Raw genomic sequence first — 20,952 nt, forward strand, 5'->3', positions numbered from 1 at the left:
ACACAAAAAAAGAAACAATGGTAAAGATTCTTTCCTACGATTTCTCAAGTGCTAGAGGACAAACCTCTGCCAATAAGAAGAAAACGGAAGACGCTATTTGCAAAAATATATGTAATCATAAAAGTAATTTGTGTATTGTGATTAGGTTGTAATCAAAAGGGTGGAGTGTAATGGGAAAATTACATTTAAGCATAATTCCTTATATTTTTATGTTTTATTTGTAATTTAAATTCATCCACAAATGCTGAAAGAGTCTATCTCATTCCCACATGTAGATTTTGATTCTAACTTTGTGAGACATCCAGTCTGGAACATTATGTGAGCACTGTTAGCCTGAACCGATAAAGGTACAAGGTCACCCTAAAACTCTCTAGTTTTCCCATGCCAGTTAAGATGTAACTGGGGGGTGAAAGTCATACAGGGAGGAGGAGGTGAGATGGCTCCAAGATGTCTCTTGTATTTCTCTGATTGTCTTCATGTGTATCAGATTGCATGTAAAAATTGTGGTGTCATACTAAGCCAAGTGCGTGTGTGCTGTCACTCTGAAGATGCATATAAGCCTGGTGTTCTGTTCACTCATTTGAGAGACTGACTCCACACTGGGCTGCGGCCTTTTGTGAAATCATGTTGCTCCTATATTTGCAAATATATCTTTTTTAATAAAATACAAAACCCAACTTGGTTTTAGTCTCAGACTGTCTTATTTGTTTCAATTTACTAAACTGAAATTTCCCCCCCTGCTGCAAAGGAAACTTCCACTACAATATATATAAAATTGTTAATGCGTGAGAACCACAAATGATAATATGCATTCTCTTTCATTGTATTACATTGGAGGCACAAACCTTAGAGGGGTGTTGGTCCGTATTTAATGTTTTATTTGTTTGTATATGTCTAGTTCATTATAATGTCTTGTATAAATGTTTTTGTCCCCATGTGCCGAAATTGTGTTCAATGTTCTATGTTGCTGCAGAACATTAACCTGCTGGAAACCAGTTTTTAAACTGAGTCAGGCTCATTTATATTGTAACTTAATTGTTGCTTTTAAATTTTCATGTATAATAAATGAAATGAAATTCAATGAAAACCTGGGCAATGAAGACCAAAACTATCTGAATGCCTAGATACCACAAGAGGGAAGAGAGAAAACATTGTGTGTGTGTGTGTGTGTGTGTGTGTGTGTGTGTGTGTGTGTGTGTGTGTGTGTGTGTGTGACTTTCTCATACAGTATAACACAAATATCCGCACACTGTAGGTAAATATGGCAAAGGCAAACACGTACATAAGAAGCACAGATGAATGACTGTACTGTAATGGTTTAGTTTTATCCGAAATCTGAGCTAAAACAGAGAAGCGAAGCAGACAGGAAGCAGAGTGAGTCATGCAGCTGTGTTGTGTCCTGCCTGCTTTTTGTGTCTCTTTTTCCTGGTTTTAGAGGAAAGCAGGGAGAGATCATTTGAGAGTCACCAGGTAAAACCTTTCATAATGTTCAAGGGTTAAGAATATTTTGCTGCAGTGTGTGTTTCTCTCATGACCCTTCTTGAGCAAGACCTGTGGACTAAGGAACTCAGCTGAGACATGCCATCGCTTTATAATGTGCACAAGTCATGCCAATGATACTGTCCCATAAAACAACAAAGTTGGTGAACTGATCACAGGACTGCAACTCCTCCTAAGAATATTTTCAATTTCCTCATTCTCCTTTCTAGTGCAAGAACAGTTGCTATACAGGAACTTTTTGAACTTACATACAGTTGTGGTTGAGGTGTACTCAATTGAACTTCCTCTCTATTGTCAGAAAACACTTAATCTAGTGCCGGTAGGAGTAATTGAAGTACCCTAATGCAACTTGGAAGACACAGCAGTGTAATATCAATGCATGTTGTGAAATTAGGTTTTTAAAGCTTTTGTGATAAAATGACTAACTCGTGCTTTAAGTTTTTACCCAGTTTACAGTCTGTTCCAAGATTTGTAAAACCAGTGTTGGAATGCAACTAAGTAGCCTACATTTACTTCCTCTCTATTGGCTGAATACGCTTAATCCAGTGTATGTAGGAGTCATTTAAGTACCTTAATATAACACAGTATAGTGTCAAATCAATGCATGTTGTGAAATGAAGTTTTCAAAGCTTTTGTGATAAAATGCTTAAAGTTTTTACCCAGTTTCCACTCTGTTCCAAGATTTGTGAAACCAGTGTTGGAACTAATGCAACTAAAGCCCTATTCGCACGGGATAAGTATTAGCCTACCTGGTGACCTCCGGTCATTTGTAATAATTGCGGAGGTTGTCTGTGATCCTAATCCCGTGCGAATCGGTCATGTCTGTAATTTGTAAAGTAATAATTCCCCCGCAAATGACCTACCATATTTCGCTGAAAACAGAGGTCCTGTGATAATATTAGTCCCGTGCGAATCGGCATCTCTGCTTTGTCCAGGATTTGGCGGGGCTTTTTTGTTTTTTCAAGGTACCTATTTCCTTCTTTTGCGCCTTTTTATCCATCTTTGGCGAAGAATGGAGGGTGCGTTGGAGTGTTTTGACAGTGTTTTGGGTGCTGGGTCATGTCGCTATACATCATATACAATTTGCAGAAAGAGAAAGATGAAAACCACCACAAGTGCGAAGACAAAAAGAATGATTAGATGGCGATGGATGACATGTATAGCAGCATGTGGTAAATATATTTTTTATGTTTGTATCATACATCTAGAGATAACAACAAGACATCTCCAAGCAATAGCTTATCAAAAATAATGCACAATCAAGCGAGGGGGCTCACTTCATAATTAGAGGTTAATGTTACAAATAAATCAAGCGTAAAGCTTGAGCTAATAGATTTTAACCTGGTGAAATGTTTAGTTCTATCCATCTAACCGGACCCTGCTTGACACCACCCGGAGAAAAAAGTGAGAGAAAGAAAAAGGAGAGGTCGCAGTTCGGACGATGACTGACTACCCGGTTGAGATTGTGTGTTTGTGTGTGTGTGTGTGTGTGTGTGTGTGTGTGTGTGTGTGTGTGTGTGTGTGTGTCCTCGAGATCTTACCACACACAAACACACGTAGCAGAGCTACCCACACCCATGTTTCTACTGTTGCTTAATGTCAGTAAATTCGAGTAAAATCACAGGCTTCGCTTATCCTGTTCGAATGCGCCAGATGAAACTCAGACGTGGGTGGGTAATTTATAATTCACACGAGGTCCCTAGATAATACTTATCCCGTGCGAATAGGGCTTAAGTAGCCTGCATTTACTGTACCTGTAGATTACTAGTGCGGTACAAGTACGTAAATGAATACTTCCTCCACCACTGTGTTTGTTTTTTTTTTATTGTTTTTATATCGCATTATTTCCTTCTGAAAGGACATGACATATCAGGATGTGAAAACCTGTGCTGAAGAAACGTATGCCCACACAAAACCTCATGGCATTTTGACTAATTTCTGTGGAATCAATGCTTCCCCAAACTAGCAGCAGCGAGGGATCTCTTCTAGTTACAAGTGACGCTGTCTCGATCAACCAATCAGTAAATAGGAAGCCTTCACGAGGAAGTATTGGTGCCGTATTTAAAGTTGCACCGGAGCTACAGCTTTTAGACCATTGTTGTGTTGCCAACGTTGTTTTTTAGCTCCAAACTAAAGCTGTGTGCTGCACCTGAAGATGAAGGCGCTTCTGCTGCTGGTTTTAACTGTTTGGTTAAATGTTCAGTTCGGCGGTTGCGCGCTCTCCTCTTCATGTTCCCATCCTCCATCAGAGTGGTGCTCGTCTCTCGACTCAGCTGTCCAGTGTGGGGTAAGATATATTATGTATTAAGAGGGCGTTTATCTTATTATCTTATTTTATGACCACGTAAATTATCCTTTTGAATGGCTGGCGTTTGTTGGCGTCAAAGGCATAGGTCAAAGGACACACCAGATATAGTTCCGGGTGTCGTCCACCTTTCTAAATGAACTGTGCTAGAAAACTAAGTGCAGCTTCAGTAACAATAACGTCATTAACTATATAGCTAGCTAGACGCTGCTATGTGACCAATTAGCTAGCTAGCTTAGCTCACTTTCACTGGTGGTGAAACTACAAACTCCAAAACGCCAATGACCCTTTTGTTTTGTTTGAGTGGTCATGGTACACAATAACACTTCCAAGTGTCCAGATACAGCAAAAACGTTACGTTACTAACGTTGAAACGACGAAACGTTAGCACGAAACGACATTTGGATTTGTTACTAAGGTTAGCATTCCATTCTACGTCACTCACAAGTTTTTTTGTTTTTTTTTTACTAACGCGCTATAGAACAATTTAGGGAAGGAGGAAGTAAAAAAACTAAATTCCCCCTTCACACAATAGTTTCTCTTTCTCCCTCTTTCAATTTTTCCAATATCAATTTGCTTTATTGGCATAACAAAATCAATACGTTTGCCAAAGCATAGGGGGAAACCCCAACAAGGACATATGAGAAAATACATCTGTTTTATTTATTTATTTATTTTTTGGTGGCAGTAATTTCAGCTGATATAGAAGGGGAATGCCACCAAACTTTCAATTGATTTTCAGAAAATATAAAAAAAAACTATTACCTCTCGTAATATTTCCTCCAAATAGAAAATGGCCTGACCCTGCAGACACACACACACACACACACACACACACACACACACACACACACACACACACACACACACACACACACAAAAAGAGAGATTTACTGTAGAGTGGTCACACAAAAGTAAACCTCCTCACTTGTGCCCCCTTGTGCAGGTTTTGAAGCAGTGCCTTGAGTCCAACTTCACCAGGTCCCGTCAGACAGCAGATCCAGTGGAGGTGGGGCTGTACTATGAGAGTCTGTGTCCCGGCTGCAGAATGTTTCTCACTCAGATTCTCATACCCACCTGGATCTTGCTGAACGATATAATGTCTGTAACTCTGGTGCCCTACGGCAATGCACAGGTAAGCAGTGAACAATGCAACTTAATACACTGAGATTGTAGTTTCTCTATATATTGTGGAGTGGGTGATGGCATTGTCCTGAAAAGATAAGTAACGATATTTTTCTTTTTTTTACTTTAAAAAAAAAAAAAAAAAAAAAAAAAAAGGCAGGAGAAGGATAGATGATCCGTGACGAAATAAGCCTAAGTAAAAAACAAATGTCACAGAATCCTCAAACAACCATGATTATCCTAAAGTGGATTTCCCTTGAACTTTACTGGAGAGAAAGTGAGAATAACGTGACGTATATAATAAACAAATATCAAAAATGGTGTTTAGTTATTAACCTGTTGCATTTATCCCACCCCAGGAGAAACCTGACGGACAGAAGTACATTTATGAGTGCCAGCATGGAGAACGGGAATGTCTGGGCAACATGATTGAGGTAAAGTCACACTCCCCAAGAGAGAAAACCGCTGAATAATCCTGTAACTACAATTCAGAATCCTGTAATCTCATAGCAAATTTTAATCGAATAAAATAAATACTTTTTCTATCTTATCTATCGATCTCTTCTCAGACTTGTATAATGAACATGACAAACGCTGCTTACCAGATCATCTTCTGTATGGAATCCTCCGCCGATGTCGTCAAAGCAGGCGAGAGTGTAAGGAAGTCTGTGTGTGCGCACGCACGCATTTCCCCAGTCATTTGGCTAGTGTCTGTTTGTCTCTCGCAATAATCTGCCCTGTCTTTTCGGTCACTGCCACTTCCCCAACTTATTATTTATTATTTCAGTGTTTATTTCCCTCCATTGTTTGTAGTGCGTGAACCTCTACAGCCCTCAGTTGAGCTGGGACAGCGTCATGAAGTGTGTGAAAGGGGATGTGGGAAACCAGCTGATGCATCAGAATGCCTTGAAGACCCAAGCCCTGAAGCCTCCCCACCAATATGTGCCCTGGGTGACCATTAATGGGGTAAGCCTCCAGTGCATTTAGCGGTGAAACCTATGGCCTGTTGGGGTAAAGGAAAAAAACAAACTAGGAGACCGCTCAAAACTAGAAAGCTCCAGAGCTGAATAGAACACATCATTCCTGACTTGGAATGAAACTTTCATTTCCGTCCTGACTTACTTTAAAGCCACTCTCACTGCAATGTCCCCATTCTGCCGCTGCCGTTGATGCTCACTTTTCAAACAAGTGGTGCTACATTTACAGTGGTGATATGTTCGTGATTATTTTGACACTTGATCGGCCCCAAAGCGTCCAAAGAGAGCTGTGACTGATAGGTCTAGGTCAAGCTACATTTTAAAGTAACTCCAAAGCACGGTGCAGCAGATGCTACTGCCTCTCTGCCAAGCCTCCTCAGGGGAACTGGAGCTTTATTTTTTGTTTTTTGAACTTGTCAAATAAGGTTTCAACAGAAAATTAAAAGCAGTTTTACAGAACTTAAATGTAATATATATTTTCCCATGTAGAACTGAATAGTTGAGTTTGTACCCCTGTATGTGCACATGAAAAAATATAGAATATAGAAACATTTCAGAACAAAGTTTCAATTGGGATTTTGTTATGTAGTCTCCTAACTGTATTTGAGTTCTCTGGTATTCATGAGAATATTACTACATTCTTTTACAAGCCTGTATGAAGGTGATTATCAAGTTGGACTGTGGGAAAGTCCCAAGCAGCAGTCTTGGCGCCAAGGGGGTGCCCCTCATAATAATTGGCCAAAGATTTTCTGACCTTTACATCACCATCCAGAAAAGTCAGATAAAATATCAAGACTGTATCTGCTACAAAACACTTTGGCTCTATATAAGTAAGGTGACAGATAGCGTGGTTATTTCAAAGACTACCCTATTTTCATGTGATTATCTGTCATTTTTGTCCACACCTGTCACAATCTGCTGTGGAAAAGGTCAACTGCACCTGCACCCTTTGCCTAAATGCTACTTGTTTCTGTAGCCTTTGGGATACTCATTGGTATTTCATTTGCAGGTGCACACAGAAGACCTGCAGAACAAGGCCATGAATTCTCTGTTCACTCTGGTCTGCGGCATGTACAAGGTACAGTTAATGTTAAATCCGAGCCATTTCATTAACTCGGTTATGCAATTCTCAATTTTTAGGGCAATTTTACTGTGTGTTATGAAAGCACAAACAGTTCATCGTTTTGTTGTTTGCTTAGACTTGACCGTTGACCTTTTTAACAAACTCTACATTTGTTTTTAGGGCACCAAGCCTGTGGCCTGCGGGGGGGGCCAGACACACTACAGAAGCTACTGCCACAATGAGTGAAGGAGCAGCACTGCACATGCTTGCTCTGTTCCAGGTGTGGCCACTAAATAAGGAACACTGAGAAATGTCATCAAATATTCTTTTTTTAATCTGTGATGTTACTATCTATTTCTATAAAGGGAAAAAAAAAATCACCTCACTTTTTAATTCACAGATTATAAATACAATTTACTTCCTAAAAAAATAAATGTGTCATCATTGAAATGTTATCCACTGAAACCATAAATGCTCATTGTAGCATTTTGACTCAATAATAGCGTTCTGGGATGTGCAGTGTCCTTTGTAAAAGTCTGGTGAAAGACAGTGCTCTTGTGGCCAGGTTAGCTCAGTTGGTAGAGCAGGCGCCCCTATATAGAGGTTTTCTTCTCGACGCAGCGGCCGCGGGTTTGACTCTGACTTGCAGTCCTTTGCTGCTTGTCATTTCCCCCTCTCCCCTTTCATGTCTTCATCTGTCCTAAATAAAGGCCTAAAATGCCCAAAATATTATCTTTAAAAAAAGAAAAAGAGACGGTGCTCTCGCTGTCCTTTAGATCAGTGGTTCTCAAGCTTTTTTCACTAATGTACCCCCTTTGAACAGTTTTTTTTTTTTTTTTTTTTAAGCCATGTACACAGCCATGTCCATGAAAGAAAAAACAAAAGTCTATATAAAGAGGAAGAATACAGCGAGTTCAGCGATAGATTTACTAAACAACAGCCATGTACCTGGAAAACATTTAAATGCTGATGAAAAAAGGCGGAAAAAGACTGTAGAAAGAAGGAAGTAACGCAAGAATAGGTCAAATAGTAACAAAAACTTTGAAAAAAAACCAGTAGAAATAAGGAAGGAAACACTAGGGTGACAAAACAATTCAAATAAGTGACAAAGTTTGAAAAGAGGGACAAAAACTGAAAAAAAAGCAACAAACTTGAAGAAAAAAAGCAGAAGTAACTACAGCCTTGTAACTGAAAAAACATTTTGCAAAAACAATGTCACGTACCCCCTGCAGTCCTCCAAAAGTACCCCTAGGGGGACACGTACCCCCATTTGAGAAACACTGCTTTAGATGGCGCCATATCTCGTGATCTTCAGTCAAGTCAAACTTTATGGTTCCACCAGGGGAACTTCCTCTGTAACCAGAGGTAATGAAAGACAGAGACATGAATCATGTCCTACTGCTGTCTTAAAATGTTTGTTAGTTCTGCGGATTCCTTAACTCTGAGCCTGGAATAGTTAGCCAGATCATCTGGAAAGAGATTTTACACAGTTGCTTTAATGTTCAATAACATGTTATTTAAAAACTAGAGATGCAAAGTATACTAAATATGTTATATACAAAGTACATGTCAATATTTTAAGCATACCAGAAAGCCTAACTAAAGGCGCTAAAAACAAATGAGTGGTTTTGAGTCACATCTGACTTTTATGTTAGTGCGTTTTTTTTTTTTAAGCCTGCGTTCATGTGGGTGTGCAGCAGAAGGGGGCAGGGTCATTAAAGTTCACAACGTCTCCTGAGGAGAAACATGGACTCAAATGCAGTTAGAAATAGTAAATCCATCCAAAGTTGTGTTTATGTTGTTAAAAAAAAAAATTACATGAGGCAAGCAGCTTGATCAAAGCCAGAGACTTGCCTAACCAGACGGTCTGGAGGCACAACGTCCACTGATTCCACAGTCAGATAGACACACATGAATAATGGCCTGTCATGCAGGCTTCTCCACCACCTCAATCTCACAACCAGCTGACATCCCCTGGCTCTGTATCCTTTTCTTTTTCCTGCTCCGACTAAGCTAATTCTCCCCATTTTCTAAAGTATTTGTTGCTTTTGGGTGTAATGAGGTTACAGTCTAAGAAGGCCACCGTAGAAGGTTAAAGCAAACTCAAAAGTGTGCTGAGAAAGTTTATCACTGAACTAATGACAGCTGAGTGTTGATGAAGGGGCGTGGAAACGGTTGTTCTTGACTGAGCGACGGCATACGGAGGTATTGGTGCCACAGACTACTTCATATCTGATCTTAAATGTGGTATCTGTATCCTCCTCTTTGGTATTTCCTTCCCGGTTGTCTTGTTCCCATGATGCAGTAGCTGAAAGTATGAGGAGAAATAACTCATCCAAAATTTTCTACTTCAACGAGGTAAGGGTAATTAATGAACCTCTAAGAAATATCGAAAAGAAAAAAAATTGCTAAATTTGAAGAGTTGATTGTGTCTGTCTCCTAGGGCTCGTATGTATTACGTTTTTCTGATGTCTTTTCAGAATTCTAACAAAAAAGCTGTTCCATTGCTACATGTTCACATTAGCTATAGTGCCAAAAGCAAGATGGCAGGTTACTTGTGGGATTGATCTGTTGTTCATTGGGATTATGTCATAACGCTCACGTATTTTTTCTGTGTTTTACCAGTGCTGCACATTTGTGGAGAAGATTAACAGAGTTTAGTATGTTAAAATAAGCCCTGTCTAATTTAAAATTCAGGTTAATATCAATACTTTACGTTTATTAGAATTAAACAAATGAGGTTTGGGAGCCCATTCAAAGGGCATTTTGAATTCACATACATCATTTACTAGTTTTTTTTTGTCACTAAGAAGAGAAATCTGAGAAAGTCACATTAACCCTTTGCTCTGGATCTTGGGTCAACTTGGTCAGAACTGGTCAACAATAAAACCATGAGAGTGCTGACAGTCGGTTATGGAAAGATGTTAATTCCTAAACAGATGGAGAGATAAGGTCTCGGGATGCAGCAGGAGACACGCGCTCCTATCTGTTCTCCCTCCACACTGACGCTGAAAGAGAGAGATGCCCTGAGAGCTGAATCCCAAACACTATCTCACTGTGAGAACCGTCTTATTGTGTCCAAGGTGATAGTGTGTGGGTCTCAGGACCTGAAATCAGATAAACCTTCCAAAAATAATGCCCGAGTGAGCGTTTACGTGGCTCGTCATGTTTCCAGCAACAGCACAAAAACAGCCCTGTCTGCAACCTTACCTTCAGATCTCAGTGGATGGTGTTGTTGTTCATACCGTCTCTTCGACAAGTTCGGCAAAGGCCGAGCTTGACCTTTTTTTAATTTACCGATTCCTGAATAATATTATTGTTTACGGGGGCGTAGCACAACATTCTGGGCCCTGTAGAAAGGCATTTTCTATGGGCCCCTCCCCCTGCGTCCGCCGCTATTCATTCTAGCATCTTTTTGGGTTCTCCTCACATGAGGGCCCTGGGTCCCCAGTCAGAAGCTTACATCACCTCATCATTACATCAGCAATTAATATCATTAACACCCTTGGGGTAACTGAGGGGTATCTGTGTGTCATTCACATATCAATGAAAAATACATTGTGCTGACACCATCTTTTCAATGAAAGAAGTGGCCTGCATGTCATTTACTGTCTATGGAGCATCTACGTTTCACATATTTTTATGCCATCACAGTTGGTAACGTCTAGTTTGACAATTAGAAGCATCTGATCTGATAATGTAGCCAAACTGACAGCATCCTGTCCTTTCTTCTGCCTCCCAGAGACAGTGGGAGTCTTCAGAGCAGGCCTCCTGCCCATCACCATTAGTCCATGATCCCGATGTCAGATGTGCTGTAAAGAGGCTCTTCTCAGGCACCCTGCAGCTGCCCAGGCTCTCCTGCAGGCCCTCCACGCACGATGACCCCCAGTCCGGCCCCTCGGCTCGCAGCATCAGGCCCTCCAGGAGCCTGGGGACTCTGACCAGCTATATCTCCAAAGCCTTGTGAGTCAATGGTTCTATGTGTGGTTGTTTCTGCACTGACAAACTTCATCATTCTCACCAAAACGTTGGGAGTAATCTACATCATTTACCCTACCGAGGATCTGTTCCCACTTTTAAGATACTAGTGCAGTGCCTGTTGGAACGGGCGATTGCTTGGCCTGTGGTAGGCTATTGCTGCTTGTAGAATTCATCAAAACCAAATTGTACCCCAAAATGACTTACAGAAGGACCCCAAACCACTTAATATGCAACTCCAGTAGAAGTAGTAGTATAGCCTACTACTGACTTACAGTGTAGGCTACTTCTACATCAGAGGAAGACGTTGTACTACTGTATTTACCTGACAGAGAACGCTGCAGATTCAGAATGTAATCACAAAATATCAGACAGTAATCAAGACATTAGCGTCATGGACTCATGGCAGTGTGCTACCCACCCGGCCCGTTATGAGCGAGAGAGAGAGAGAGAGAGAGAGAGAGAGAGAGAGAGAGAGAGAAGGTGTTGTCTTGTGTGTCGGATCGTTAACGAATTTAACATTCCAGCAGAGGTGTTCATTTCCATACAGGTTTAGTGGCTTGACGGTTAGCGGGGAAGTGGGGGATTTGATTCGCGGGGTTATTTTGGCGACTTAATTAACCCGACCCAGGGGGAGTCTGATGAAAACTGATGTATCTACCTGGTTCAACTCTGAGATTTTCTCACATTGCACCGTTATTTGAAGGAATAATCTCCAAGGTTAGGCTACGTTATGTTTTGTCAGCTCACAGCAATTTAATACAATAGCAGGAAAAGAGTCCCCCCCCCCGCTGTTCGAAAGTGTTCTGCATGTGGTGTCTGCTGCTGTGCAGGTTACCTTTCCCCCAAACACGGACACACATATATATACAGATACGTCTCGCTTTATAGGATAAATAGCCTGCCTATAAGTGGGATCATGCGTCTGCACTTGTTGTGTGGTTGTGCCTTGCATGTCTGGGATTCTGATACGTCCTTAAATTCGGGAATTGTCGTTTGTTTATTCAAAGTCAAAGACAGTCCAAAGTAGTGGGTCTGAGGTGTATGCCACATTTTAGCTGCCAAAGCCCCGCTGCTCTCTGTCTCTGGTCCTCAGTGTGAGAGGGGGGAGTGGCCGGCGGCAAGAGCGGCAAAAGCCAATATGTGCTTGTTTTACCTTTATATTTAACGATATCTTTTGCATTTCTAATCCGTGCAACTTCAAAATTGGCAGTGCACGTCCTCGTGCCCCTAGCAAGACACCTGTCAAGTTTGAAATCCATCGGACTAACGGTTCAAGAGATATGTGCTTAACACCCACACCCACAGACAGAAAGACCTTCCTGCAATTTATAGATGGATAGATGTGTTGGCAGTGTTGTGCCTGAACGCGTTCATTGAACGATAGTTCATGAACTCGTTCATATTTTGGGCAAACGTGAACTGAACGTACCGTATTACTGCCTGATGAACGCAGAGCTGCCAACTTTTCCAAAAACCTTGGAGTGAGATTTGGTGGGGCGAACCCAAATTTTGCTGTGTACAGAGCAAATTTCTTAGGCTCATTCAGCATCATAACTGTCAGGGTTTAAATTGTGATTTGTTATGTGGGGGGGGGTTCTCCATAGGGGGGGGGGTTCTCCATAGGTGGGTCCCCCCCCCCCTCCGCTGAGCTGGCACAAACATCTGGACCAGTCACAGCTGCATGGCCTGGCAACCCAATGGAATAGGTTCTGTTTCCAGATTTTGTGAGGAGACATATAATTTTGAGCATTAAACACTGGATTTTTATGCACCTATTTCTACCCCTTTTTTTACATCAATTTATGCTGGAAACAATTGAAAATATAGAACAATAAGGCCCTCAGGCATTATATATTACTTTCAACTATTCTCTAGTCTAGTAGATCAACTTTATCTAATTTAACGTCATCTCTCTGAGTCAACAATTTACTCTTCCCTCCTCTTTTGCGTCTTTTGTTGGGGAAGTAGGCTAAATCTCTTTAAATGTGCATGTGGCACTTATTCATGTGAATCATACATTAATTCATTTTAATTAATTTATAAACCCCTGGACTTCAATAGCTCAGATGTGTTACATCAGATTTCTGCTCGTTTACAACTTTGTGCACATTCAAAATATAACTCCTCCCATCTGTGTTCTCCGAGATTTGGAGAGTTGTAATATAGTCTGCTGTGCGTGTTATTGCTCCGCTGATATGGTAGTATCTCATTCAGACCGTCTGACAGACACAGAGGCCCATTTGGGTCTCTGGTCTCTGACAAAGTTTAGAGGAGGCTGTACGCTGCTCTTCATCAGAGGTAGAGCACGGATGCACCGCGTCACTGGCCACAGCAGAGCGAGTCCACTAAAATGAACTGAAGTTGCTACACTTTCCAGCTGCGCTGCTCACCTCTATTTTTACAGAGAGAGTGGACACAAAGCGACAGACAGGTCTGTAATACTCAAAGCATACCTGAAGCATACCGGAAATGCGCCTGGGATGGCTCGTGAAGAAATGTCCTCACATTTGCGAAGTTTCAAAAATGCCAGACAGGGAACGCTCCTGAACCCCCTCACCGTCTCTGAAAGCATAACTAGTCGATCACGAGCGGCTCGACGGGTAGATCTATAGATAAACTCATATTTCAGGCATTTGACCGACCGGGTTGCAAAAATGTTTTCCCACTATGGCCACGCCAAGACCCGCCCTTCAATAGCATTCACACACTACTATTGGCCAGGCGTCCATGCTGGTCCTATCCCCTGACCAATCAGCTATCCTAACCCCAACCAATCGAGCTGCTTTGTAGGGCGGGTCTTGGCGTGGCCATAGTGGGATTCGTAATTTTGCGACCGGGTTGACACTTCAGCGTGAGAAATCGGGGGTGTGGCGTGTGAAACCATTCAAATGCGTGTGTCTCATGGCCAACTCGTGAGAGTTGGCAGCTCTGTGAACGTTATGGTGCGTTCCTTTTGTCTTGTAATCGCGACTAGTAGCTCGAGCGTGACGTCACATCCGTGTTGAAAAACGAATAACCGCAGGTTGTTGCATTCTTTTTGTCACACAATACTACGAGTCGGAGAAAAGATGGATTTTTGTAACATTTTTAGTAACATTTAGGATTCTATTCACCCAGTTATTGACATATTACACACATATATTTCACAGTTTGATACATGAAAATTACGTTTTGATTAACGTTAACGTTAGGCTACTGCTCTGCTTTCTGCTCAAGACTCGGCTTAAAGCCATTGTTGTCATATAGCAACCGAGCGTCTCTAGCCAATTTCAGCTGCACCAGCTACAAAATAACTAATCAGGCGTTATTTAACTCCTAATAAGACTGTAGCAACATGCCTATAGGTAGCAGTATACAGCGCGTTGTAGTACGACTTCTTCATTTGGTTACAACAAAGACAAAAGTGCTTAAAATTGTAGATAACCACAATGTTTACTACGTGTGATGCACGACGTAGCCATCTTTGAAAGTGAGCTCGGGGTCCTCTGAGTTCAGACGACTTGACGAGTCGTAAATACGACCTCGGGGGCGTTCTTTTTGCAACTTCCGGGTCGTAGCTCCGGAAAACAACTCGTAAAACGACTTCGGTGGACAAAAAGAACGCAACATTACTGTGAACTCGTTCATTCTGGTGTCTGTGAACGCCACGCTCTCTCAGTTTAACTTCATTCAATAGGGTGCCAGATTTCTATAGAGCCTTCCAGGCCAAAACCCGGCTAAAACACACCGTAAACAGGCCTTCAAATGTAGCGGAAAAAACACCCAATCTGGCAACACTAGCCACCAGTGTCGCACCGCCGCATGCGTCATCAAAACAAAAAGCAGCGTGGAGGCGACGAAGCAGCAAGGAGGGGTCGTATGATCATTTAACAAGGTCGGTGAGGATGGGAAAAATCTTACATTTCTGTGCAAACTTTGCTTTCAAAAAGAAAATCTGCACTTCAGTCACATCCACAGCAGACCTGAAACGGCACATTGAACTGATTGGATATGAAGATGAAATCTGACGCATAGTTTCAGTGTTTAAACTGATAAAATAATTGCTGTCTGTGGTTCTATATGGGCTGTGGCAATAATTTTGAAAAAGAATAGCTCGCGGCAACATATGGAAAAAAAGTATTATACTGAACTGAACTAGTTCATTTTAAAATTTGTGAACTGAACTTTGAACTAGTTCATGTAGAAAGGGAACTTTCCCAACACTGTGTGTTGGTAGACAAACTTGATGATGATCCATTTTTATTTCTTTTTTCTTTTATTTCAAACTTTCAACCTCCTTTTTCCTTTCAGCAAGCCCGCACATTTCCTAAGGAAAAAGTATTTGTTTTTAGCTTAAGTGATTGTGGGCTCTGTTAAGAGGAGTGAGTTTCCAAACAGTTCATGTTCTAGATTCATGATTAAAACGATACGTGGTTAATAAAAAATAAAAAAAATAAAAAAACCAGCGCCTGTGAATCCAGCATGTTGTCGTCCTGTATTTAGGATAACTTCCAACTCTGTTTCCTGTACATTTTTGGAGTATTCAGCAGAGCTTGATGATATTTTTTTTTTTGCTCAATTTAGGTAGAAAACGTGGATTTGCTTCTTGAGCATATGATCCAACAAAGTGTCCTGCTTAAGGCGTTGCTCTTCCCCTCTATCACACTGCTAAATAATTATCACTATAAAAGATCAGACAAACAAGGCTCTTGTGATTGTTTCCCCAAAAACATTCAAGCTGCAAATACATTTGTAGCATGTTTGCCCATCTACACTGTATGTATGCACGTACTGAATGTGTGCGGCCCCTTTATTCTCTTTTTTTCACATGTGGAAGGAATGCCGACAGAGCTGTTTGCTTACGTAGGTAGTTGCATAACAGAGGTGATCAGGTTAGGCTTTACTTTGGACAAAGACACGGTTGTATCATAGCGAACAAACAAACAAAAATCATAGTGATATATATATATATATATATATATATATATATATATATATATATAAAATCTCCTTTTCTGTGTTCTGCTTATCATGAATCATGCACAAGTGGAAGGAGCTTACGCCGTAACATTTCACTACAATTGTACTCTGTTCGTACACGTTTCACGTGACAAATCAAAAAATGATTGATATGAATTAGTTTGAACGTTGGAAGCAACACGTGCGCACTCTATACAAACGTATTTTCTGAAGTGAAATTCTTTTGAAAATTCTAAAATGCCGTTCCATTTAAATAGATGAACATGAGTTTATTGCCAGTGGTGCACTGCAAAACAGAAATATTTTTTTGTCAGATGATAGCCCCAGATACAGTAGAACTATAGACATTGCACCTGTATTTATGTTTCTAAATTATCATTTCAAAATTCAGAAAAATTCACGGAAAGAAATAGTGTAGTGTAATGGATGTCATTTTTTTACACCATTCCAGTGATTCAAACTATGATTTTGCCTTCATGCTCTTTTATTTCGGGGTGGCACGGTGGGGCAGTGGTTAGCGCTGTCGCTGCCCCTTCTTACCCTGTAAAAGATATGCGGTTACAGGTAATGGATGGATGGATGGACTCTTTAACTTAGGCGCAGTAAAGTAAGTTTCTGAACATTCTGTACAGCACATACGTAGAAACTGTCTGTAATTTGACATCATTTTGTCAGCGTGTCAAGGCAAACACCGGCATGCAGATTCATCACATTTAATGTGCCATTGTCAAAACTCTACAGATGAGGCTCTGGAAAATAGGTTGATATATTGTGGTGATCGGCTTTATTCATTCCATTAGTGTTAATAAATCAGCAGGTATAAAGCAATAGACATGACTCCTTTTGTTGTGTTCCTTCTCTGCGAAGAGGGCCATGTGCTCGCCTGTTTACAAGTTGGTAGTGCAATTTTGACGCGGCGCCAGAGAAATTGTTTATGGAGCAGCATTTTAAAGCTGCAGGCTGTTTTAAAATGACAATGAGCTGGGAGTAGGGAAAATCGAATCAAAATCGAACGGCATTTGTTCATTATCACGTCACTAATTTGATATTGTTATTTATCCATCAAAGTTAATGTTAGCAGTGGCTTGAACACCGCCTGAAATGATGACATCAGTAGTAGAAGACAAGTGCTGTGAGCATACTCTGCCCACACCACTTAGATGGGCTGGAGGTAGTGGGTTAGCATGATGTCGTCTTTAAGTCCTGGTTTGTTTTCCCTGTCTGGCTGTTTGATTGTGGATAACCCTTTCCAGAGAAACTCTGGAGATGGATCCTAGAGGGAGCAGGATGCTTCCCAAAATCAGAAGATGAAAAAGGTTTCCAGAATTGGGATGTATACCATGAAGGGCTGTGGTGGTGGTCTGATGGGAGTCTCAATATGAGTTTGAACAGAGCCATGAAATGTGCCTCTTTGGAAAACGTAAGCTTTAGATTGACATAAAACTATTAGATCTTGGTAATAAAGTGCATATAAAGGTAGACTTTATCACCAGGGTTTCCGCGGGGTCTTAAAAAGTCTACAATTTCAAAATCAAAATTTTAGGCCTTAAAAAGTCTTAAATTCGCTGAAGTATTGTGTTCTAGGTCTTAAATAATTTTAAACAGGTATTTATTTTTCATACGTCCATGCAACGCTACGTCTTATGCTAATTTTTTTATTCCGTGGTGTTGGAGTTCTTTCTTTCCCTAGTCCAAATATAATTTTGTTGTCTTATGACAAATGAGACCAACATGCAACTTACACTGCAGCCAATCAGCTTTCCTCTTATTGGCATGAGTCTCTTTCGGATTGTATCACAGACATAAAACCGATTTTATTTGTCGTGGTTTTGGGTTTGGGTTCTGTCGGTTTTGAGGTTCTGTTCTTGTTTCCTGTTTTTGTTGTGTATTTGTTCTGTTTTCTGTTGTAGCTCGTGTTTCCTCCCTTGTCTTGTTGAGTTTACTTCCTGTCTTTGGTTTTCCCTCCTTTGTGATTGCCCTAATGTGTTTCACCTGTTTCCCAGCCTCCTCACCTGTCTTGTGTTTCCTCGTTACCCTGTGCATTTAGTCTTTGTCTTCCCCCCTGCTCTGTATCAGATCATTCCACTGTTTCGGTTTGGATTGTTTGAGTCTTGTCGCCAGTTTATTGTCCTGTGTGTTTGTCTTAGTGTTCCAGTGTTCCCATTTGTGTCTTGGACTTCTTTTTGGATTTGCCTTTTTTCCTGCTGCGTTCTGGACTTCCTTTGTTGTTTTGTACTTTGTTTTACTGGTTGAATAAATCCTCATCATCTACTTATTCCTGCCTGCCTGCCTGCTCTCTGCCTTTGGGTCCACCATTCCCTGCTCTTCCCTGCTGAACCTGACATTATTCTTCAGCTATAGGGAAGTGCAAGTTTAGCTTGGATCAGTTGATGTTGTGATAAAGGTCTTAAATATCATTCATAACCCTTGTGTTGTCCTCAGGTCAAATTTGACCCGTTTTCAAAGTTTTCTATATCAGAAATATGGGTTTCTTTGAACCAAAATGCCCAAATATAACATGAATGCATGGATGAGCTTTGCACTTACAATCAATGATTACTTTGATTGAATTTTGGGTGTTTTATTCAACATATAAAGATGTTTAAATAGTTTTAAAACAGCATCGTGACTAAACTTTGTCTGTGATTCACTCTACATCCTCTGATCTTAACTATTAGTCAAAATAATTCATAATTTCTGCTTTTTGAACTCAAAAATTTGGTAAAATGTCATATAAATTAGATTTATTGACCATGAATTTTTAAATAAAACGTTGAAAAAAGTGACAAAAACGTTTTAAAAAGTGTCAAAAGCATAAAAAAAGAGCCAAAAATGCTGAAAAATTTAAATTCACTTTTGACCTGGATGGACAAAAAGTTCATGGTCGAAGGGAAGACAACACAAGGGATAATGGTCTTAAAAAGGTCTTAAAAAGACTTAAATTTGACTTGAAGGTGAAACCTGCAGAAACCCTGATCACGCAATTGCTTCCACAGTGGTTCACTGGATGGGGAAGTCTATTAGGATTACATCGTGTTACATTCTTTTAGCTGACACTCGTATCCAAAGCGACTTACAATAAGAGCATCCAACAATGAAGGTACAGTACCACCCAAAAATAGCGAGATTCACGTGAATGCATGAAATTAATCAAAGAAAGCTAAACCGCTATATTTTCAAAACAAGAGATGCTGTCTCAATGACTTGTTTGGTGCAACGCGGAACGTGTTGTAACATACGTGTTGTCTCACATTACCGATCCACCAGAACTACCTCTTGATGAACTTGATCAGCGCCACTCCAGGACCTGTGGGAGGAATAAACAGTCTGTTCTGGCCTCCCTAAATCAAACTGGGAATTGTCGTCTGCATGACTGGTCGGATGATGCGCTTCAGGGCCAGTAATATTGGTTCGGGCCCAGGATTATCCTCAGATGTGCTGAATTTGGGGAAGAGAGCATCTTTACTGCCTAGGCTTTAGATTAGAACAAAGTGATATCAAAGTGTTCAACAATACCCACTGGGTCTGGCACAAGTTTAACTGCGTCGTCCATACTACAGGATATGTTGCAGTGATTCAAATATGTCAAAAAACATGTCAATCTTCTGCTAATGAAAGATATTATCAAAGAAGAGAAGATTAAAGCAGTATTAACATATATCATATCACAACAGTGCTGACATATCACATTTGATATGGCAAACAGTTGCTTATTTACACATTGAGCAGACATGGAGCAACGTTTGCGTTAATTTGTTTGAGTCATTTTTGTGTTAATGCGACTAATGTTAAGTGCAATATTCACTCTACTTTTACCTCTGATTTGGTCTCCACCAACTCCTGAGGAAAAAAAACCCTGTCTCTAGTGGCTAAACGCTTCACCATGTGCACCAGCAAGTTGCTAACTTTGTCTGTCTGCTGTTGTTTTTGCTGAGCAGGGAGTGTACAGTCGGTTTGTCAGAGCTTTTTTTGCTAAAAATAGGTGCCTGAAAAGGGGGTTGATGAGAGAACTGAGACTAAACCAAAACATTAAAGTTGCAGGCCATAAAACCCAAATAAAGAGCTGAAAGGCCCTTATATGCTCTGTAATGCTGAGGGAGTCTGGTGATAAATCTCTGTGGGTTCATCACTACGCCCCTTTTCACATTAATCATTTGACCCTTTGTTAATAAAAAGACATTGATAAGTGCGGCTACAAACGAGGTTTGATACCTTTTGCTTCACTGACACGTCAATTCAGTTCTGCCTTAAAGCACATTATTTGTTTAATTCGTACATCTAAAGGCAAAATCTCAGCGGGCACGCTCAGAGCAAGCTGTACTGTAGGTCGCTGCCCGTTAATGGCTCTCCAGAGAAAGATATCATCCATAATAGATGTGTTGGTGATGCTGAAGTGTTGAACCTGGTGTCTGCAAATTGAAATGGAAGTTATCGACTGAGGACAGAGCAGAAGCCACATCCCGTGTTATACACTCATCCTTTGTACAGTATAGTCCTTTGAGACATGCTTTGGTGATGACGGCTGATATAAAAAAGAAACTTGACATGCATTTGACCGGAAATGCATCTGCGGTGCTACATTTGGTACAGTAAGTACAGTACTGTTGCTCCAGAATATATACGAGTACAGTAACTCTGAGTGTATATCCACAAAAAGACCTCCAACCAAAAAAAAAAAAAACTTTCTTCCCTGCTCTCCCTACCATCTGTTGGTCATAGGTTCAGCGCCTGTGTCAGATGTTCCAGCTCCCTAGGTGATTTCAGTTATTCTAGACAGCACCGGTGTTTAGCTGTGAGTCCTGAATCACAGGAGGACCTCTCCTCACTCTCCGGCGATAAACAAAGAGATTGGGTGGGGGTGAGGAGGATGATGTGGCCTCTGGTCACAGATAGAGAGCGCCATCGTGACAGCACCCATGCTCTCTATAGCTTTTATCTACCTCTGCTTTTTATAGTCAGAGGCCCTTCATGTGACTCTTCCTGGTGCGCTCGGAGCATGTGAAAGGCAAAAAAAGGCTGTCTCTGAGGAAATAGGCGACTTC

General features: G+C 40.9%; 2 protein-coding genes across 3 annotated transcripts in view; both read left to right on the forward strand.

The window, feature by feature from the left end:
- The first annotated feature begins 3,539 nt into the window (after window positions 1-3,539).
- ifi30 (IFI30 lysosomal thiol reductase) lies at window positions 3,540-7,357 on the forward strand. The gene is made up of 7 exons (XM_039815063.1): window positions 3,540-3,787; window positions 4,752-4,940; window positions 5,290-5,364; window positions 5,500-5,586; window positions 5,744-5,896; window positions 6,917-6,985; window positions 7,151-7,357. The coding sequence occupies exons 1-7, from the start codon at window positions 3,656-3,658 to the stop codon at window positions 7,214-7,216; spliced, it is 771 nt and encodes a 256-aa protein (XP_039670997.1). The 5' UTR covers window positions 3,540-3,655; the 3' UTR covers window positions 7,217-7,357.
- Window positions 7,358-9,263: 1,906 nt separating this feature from the next.
- The window catches only part of pde4ca (phosphodiesterase 4C, cAMP-specific a), a 67,345-nt gene continuing 55,656 nt past the window's right edge, over window positions 9,264-20,952 (forward strand). Inside the window, exons 1-2 of one of the 2 annotated variants that reach the window (XM_039815066.1) lie at window positions 9,264-9,328; window positions 10,713-10,933. In XM_039815066.1, the coding sequence (XP_039671000.1) occupies window positions 9,287-9,328; window positions 10,713-10,933 (263 nt within the window). In that variant the 5' untranslated portion in view covers window positions 9,264-9,286. The remainder of the gene's footprint in view (window positions 9,329-10,712; window positions 10,934-20,952) is intronic. The other variant, XM_039815064.1, reaches the window with a different exon arrangement.

This window comes from Perca fluviatilis, chromosome 11 (assembly GCF_010015445.1).
Source record: "Perca fluviatilis chromosome 11, GENO_Pfluv_1.0, whole genome shotgun sequence".
NCBI classification, from domain to species: domain Eukaryota; kingdom Metazoa; phylum Chordata; class Actinopteri; order Perciformes; family Percidae; genus Perca; species Perca fluviatilis.